The 6,185-nt window shown below is 36.9% G+C and overlaps 1 protein-coding gene across 1 annotated transcript; it reads right to left on the reverse strand.

The window, feature by feature from the left end:
- Positions 1-283: 283 nt before the first annotated feature.
- MRM3 (mitochondrial rRNA methyltransferase 3) lies at positions 284-961 on the reverse strand. The gene is given in 1 exon segment (XM_054236955.2): positions 284-961. A coding segment is annotated over 1 exon segment (678 nt).
- Between the last annotated feature and the right edge of the window lie 5,224 nt (positions 962-6,185).

Consider the following 6,185-nt stretch of genomic DNA (forward strand, 5'->3'; position numbering starts at 1 on the left):
CCTCCCTGCCCAAGACGATGCTTTCAGGAGCTTTCTGGGCACGAAATACTTCTCAGTGGACAATTTTTGAAAACACACATATAGAGCCACATGAATCCCCTATTTGTGTTGTCACAAAGAAAAAAATAAGATATAACCTTAAAGTCAGTGGAGATGGGGGATCTCAGGAATGATTCTGATCTGTTATTGCTAAGGAATAGCAGAAATTTATAGAGATTCTTATTTCTCCTGCAACCATGTGATGGTATCATGCCTACCTCTTGGCTCCTGAGCATGGTACCTCTCAGTGGTAACTCCTGTCCCTGCTTAAATGTTCCACCCTCACCCACAATTGTCTCTTCCCTTCAAAAAGCAGGTTGCGTGCAGCCATGGCTGGGTTGAGACCGTTCACAACAGGGGCAACAGGGATCAGCAGCCTCTTGCTCCCAGTGCTCTCAGCCAACTACAGAGACTCCAGACTCATGCCGTGGGTCTCGCTGCCAACCACCACAGCTGCTGGTGCCTCTGTCCAGTCCAAGTCATGACTCTGAACTTCAGTATCAGGCAGCCAACCTTTACTGGCTCCAGTGTCTAGACCTTACTTTTCTTCGTACTCGTGAAACTTCAGGTGTCGCCAATCATACACCAAGCCATAGTCACTGGCTTTATTAGACATCTGAGCCTGAGCATAAAGGTTTTAGTTGTCAGCCACATAGACCTGGGTGTCAGGGGGCAAGTAATGTGGCACTATTTCTGCTTTCAGATTATTGATACTGGGTACCTGAAAACGTGCACCCATACCCACCTGTAGCACTTTGGGCTCCCAGGCATCCACACAGCCTTTCAAAGTTTGAAACACTTTGCTGTAGCCTGTCCAAGTGGGAGATTTCAGAATTGTCCCCAGGCTCCCAGGGTCACAAAGATTGTCACAAATCAATAATAGAGTCAGTGAATGCTAAAGCTGAGTCTTTGAATATGTCATGTTAATATGGTCAGGTTTGGCAAAAATCCCCATTATTCTCACGGCATTACTAGGTTGGACCAATCCTTGATGTCCTTGAATTTCACTTTAAGGAAGCTGACACCTGTGAGCTCATCGACTAGCAACTTCTTTGCTTCTTTATGTATTATAGATAGCTAGAGAAGAAAACTTTTGGCACAACTTCAGCCTTGAGCCTGCAACCTTCCAGCAGGATCTTCCCTTGTTTTTCCCAAAATAGCCTGGATTCAACTATTCAGCATGACAAATTTGAAGAAGGCTGCAAAGGCCTGTAATGCATATGATAACTTGTTTCTTAAAATCCCCTTTAGGCTGTGAATGCACCTATGAATATAAGCTGTTAATTTCCATAATCAGGGTGAGAGAGACCACCTGGGGAATTATGTGGCCTTCTATCTTGTAGCTTATCCGCATCAGGTTTCTCCATCAATAGAGTGGTATGATGACAATGTATCTTCTTCACTGAGTTTTGAGCAACTTTTCATTGAGATCACCTAAATACAGTGTCTGATACAGGGTCATGTGCATAGCGACCCTGGCATGTTTTAAATGAACTCACTCATGTTGTCTTCTAGTAATTATATAATTTATTATTTTATATTTGGATACCTGATGTGTTTTGAGAATTCTCTTTTGAATAGATGAAGGATGGATCTAATTTTGTCTTTTTCCAAAATTCTTGTTTTGTTTTGTTTTCTGAGACAGAGTGCTGCTCTGATACCCAGGTTGGCTGGAGTACAGTAGCGTGATCACCATTTACTGTAGCCTCAATTTCCAAGACCCAAGTGATCCTCCCACCTCTGCTTCACAAGTAGCTGGGAACACAGGCACATTCTACCAGGTCTGGCTGATTTTTTTAATGTTTTGTATAGATGAGTTCTCACTATTTTGCCCAGGCTGGTCTTGAACACATGGCCTCAAGTGATCCTCTTGTCTCAGCCTCCCAAAGTGCTGGGGCATGGGCCATTGCGCCTGGCTCCAAAATTCTAATATTTGAATATAATTTTTGTTAAAGTCCATCATTTCCCCTCAGTGATGCAAACTTCCACATTTATCATTTACTAAATTCCTTATGTACTTGGATCTATTTCTAAACTTGATATTCTGTTCTATTGGTCTGTCTATTCCTGCATCCGCACTTTACTTTTTTTTTAATTATAGAGGCTTTAAAGTATGTTTTATGTCATGTAAGTCTAGTTCCCACTCATTAGCTTTTTTTTTTTTGGAGATGGAGTCTTGCCCTATCACTCAGGCTGGAGTACAGTGGCATGTTGTTGGCTCACTGCAACCTCCACCTCCTGGGTTCAAGAAAACCTCTTGCCTCAGCCTGCTGGGCAGCTGCTACTACAAGGAGCACACTGCCAGCTAAGTTTTTGTATTTTAGTAGAGATAGGGTTTTACTGTGTTGCCCAGGCTGGTCTTGAACTCCTGAGCTCAGGCAATCAGCCTGCTGTGGCCTCCCAAAGTGCTAGGATCACAAGCATGAGCCATTGCACCAGGCCTAGCTTTTCTTTATTTGGAGTTTCCCAATGTATTCTTGTGTGTTTATTTTCCCATATGAATCTTAGCATTAATCTATCTTCATCAAATAACAATAACAACTTCAGAATATCTTTACTGGGATCACATTTAATTTGTATATTAACTTGAAGGGTATTTACATTTTTATAGTATTGAGTTTTCTTTCCCAAAGAGAAGGGATGTCTTTCCATTACTTTAGGCTAACTTTCTAAATTTGAATATTTTAAAGTTTTTCTTACATAGGTTTTGTGCATTTTCTGTTGATTTATTTCCAAGCATTTTCTTTCTGTCCTTAAAGATTTGTTTAATTATATATTTTAATTGGTTATTGTTTCTATTTTTGAAAGCTATTGATTTTTATGTTAATTTAATATCTGCTACCTTATTAAATCTTTTTTCTTGTGTTAGTCTTCGTATTATCTTCTGTGTTCTCGGTACACCAACTAATAATATGTCATTACATACAGTTTTACTCTTTCTTTTCTAACTTATTTATTTATTTGGAAATGGGATTTCCCTGTGTTGCCCAGGCTGGCCTTGAACTCCCGGGCTCAAGCCCTCCTCCCATCTCAGCCTCCCAAGTAGCTAGGACTACTTTGGGTGCCAGGTACACACTACTGCACTGGGTTCTTTCTTTTCAAATTCTTACAATGCTGCTTATTATGATTCATGAGCTATTAGCTTTGGTCCAAGCTTAGTAGTAGTGGAGCTGATAGGTTTCCTTACCTTGTTTCTGACTTTGGCAGGAATGCGTCCATCATATCTCTATATATCCATCAAGTCATAGCATGTATATCAACTTCTACAGCCTTTTAAACATATCTAGTCCTATGTGCAGAGTAGGGCCTGAGCATTTGTTTTATGAAAAGCTTCAGAACTGATTCTAATGTAACTCTCAAGAATGTATTCCATAACAATATAAGGTATAAATAAGTAAATTAATAAAGTGTGCAAACATTTATTGAGTTGTACTTTGTGTAGGACCTGCAGATACAAAGATAGGCTCTTTACTTTAAGAAGCTCAATGTAGTGGAGGAAAGACCTACAAAGTAATGATTGCATACAATATAATTATTACAGAATAGAAAGTGTTCCATCACTAGTATATTTGCCAAAAGTATAGTATATTTGCCAACTCTCTATTCTCTAGAGAGTTCACACACAAAAAACTTACTTTTAAGTTTTATAAAACTGCATCCTATAAAACTATTTATTAGTCTCTGGCTTTTAAAATAATCAATAGTTATTGCCTAAAATATTATGATTCTAAATTTTCTGCTGTGTTCCTTCCTTGCCTCATGTGTTATTTTCAAAGTGTAGCTGCATCAATTATGGCAAGCAGTCAAATTCATTTTGGGGTTTTCATAATTATTTTATGATCAAAGTTCAGTCAGTGTCTATTAAGCAAAGTTATGCACATAAAAATTCTGAAAGTAAAAGAATTCTCCTACTTTTGTTAAAATGTTTACACTAATACTTCAAATGTTTTGTACCTACAACAAACCAACTCCAAGACCTATGTTTTTCCTCAGTGCCTATTGACTTCTGTTCTTTTTAATCTCTCAGCAGTTTTCACATTTGGAAGAGGGTAGAAAAAATGATCCTCATGTCTGGGATGGGGGATCATTCATTTCATTTCACACTTTGAAAAAAGAGGAGATAGAATTTTTAACTTAAAATGGGCTATAGAATTTTAAAAATCAGACATAGTAGGGTAAATTTTTGGCTTCCTTTGTACTTCAGCTTGAACTGGTGGCAACATTTGGGTCTCACATTCTTGCCTTGCAGGCTGTTTTTCTGCCTGTTGGGTCTGATGTACCTCTAGTTTAGGAGTTACCTATGAATCAGAAAAGGTAGCATGATCATTATCAGGTCTGGGGGTGGGGAGAAAGCACAAAAGTGGATGCTTAGGACTAATTTTAGTTGCTGTATTTCTGGAGAGACTAGTAAAGAAGATTTCAGATTTTTAAAAAATCATATGCTGACCCTTATTTATTAAAATAGAATAGAAGGGACCCAGGGCAGATGCTGTTTTCAGAAACAAAGGCTATTTATTGACAAGTATTTTGCAGGAACACAAGCTTGTAATTGAGAAATAGGTACAAGAAATAACCCAGTAGAGGACAATCTACCAACCCTCTGGCAGAAATCCTGTCAGCTATGAAAGATGTCACATTATTGTCCTTCTTCTGGAAATGGCAATATTAATGGCCAACTTTATTGGCATTTTCCATTTATTTTCAGCTTTTTATATGTGAGGGGAAAGCTTGTGCAGATATCTAAGTAGCATGTATGAAGGAGAAAATGGTTTTCTGTCATTACTTTTCTAAAATATAATATTAACTTCCTAAGCATTTGGAATGCTGTTTGTAATTTCTTTTTGACAGCTTTTCTACACTTCATGGAGTAAGTGTATTAAGCATACCAATGTACTGTGTATATCATCTGCTTGCAATTTCCTTTCTGGCAGCATAAGGGTGAAAACTTTCTAACCCTATATTAGTATTATCCTTGGGTGACAGTGCAGTGTTTTATGTACTCCTTAGTATCTATAAAGTCTTTGGTGTGAAGAGTTCCCATGTGGATCTGTTGGTTATTTATTTTGTGTTTTAAAACTCCATCTGTATGTCACATAGAACAACAACTTAAACAGGTGCCAAACTGTTTTACAGCATACTTTATTTTGGGATCAGTTGCTACTTTCAACATCAAGGTAAGGCATCTTACAGAAGTAATAAAAAAATTTCAATAAGTAGATAATAAAGACTAATATGTCACATATTTCTTGTCTTAAACCAGATTTCTTTTCATCTAACTTTTTCATCTTGGAGCTCAACGCAACACCTAAAGCCATGTTAATTTGCAATTCTGTTGTACTGAATTTTTGTGAAAATCTGAGTTCTGTCATCAGGAACATTCAAGGGCCAATTTATTAATTTTGTACCCAAATCTTTGTTTTAGACACACCCACACACGTACACACACATATACACACAGTCATGTAAAGGATGGCAAAATATTGTTTTGGCTCAGTGAACAAGGGCTTAATAGCTTTCTGTGTCATGCTTATGTATTAACCTATCTATGCATAAGTTTGAATTAATATTATTGCAAATAGCATAAGAAGTATTTGTGAAAATATAGATTCCAAGAATATGAGCTAGCCTTAAAGGTAAGACTAGCCTAACTACCCATTAAATAGATATAAACGACTGCAGCGTTAGAACTAAGGATAGAATTTCTTTCTGTGTACCAATTAATCATTCTCAACTAGTAACTTAATGGTTTGTATGATTTAGAGAAGCAAAACTAAATTTCAACTAAGTGCACAAGTTTAAATGTAGTGAATTTTTCTTAAAGGGTCCAGTTAATTTCATACATTTTGCTCTTAAACTCTCATTACTAGACTTATCCATTAATCTGATATTTTAGCCTATTTGTATTCTTCTATAGGTCTTAAACATTGTGTATTTACTTCAACCTTGATAGGATATTTATAATGTTGTCTATTGGCTTTGGTAAGAAAGTGTTTTATTTTTCAGAAACTTAAATATACTGCATTTTCATTTTCAATTAGGCTTTATTTTCAAAGAAGTCACTATATTACTTTATTGCATGCATTATATTTTTAGGAAGACTTAAATAATTTCTTTTTAGTACCATAGATACAATCAATCAAAACTCT

This window comes from Callithrix jacchus, chromosome 11 (genome assembly GCF_049354715.1).
Source record: "Callithrix jacchus isolate 240 chromosome 11, calJac240_pri, whole genome shotgun sequence".
Lineage (NCBI taxonomy): Eukaryota > Metazoa > Chordata > Mammalia > Primates > Cebidae > Callithrix > Callithrix jacchus.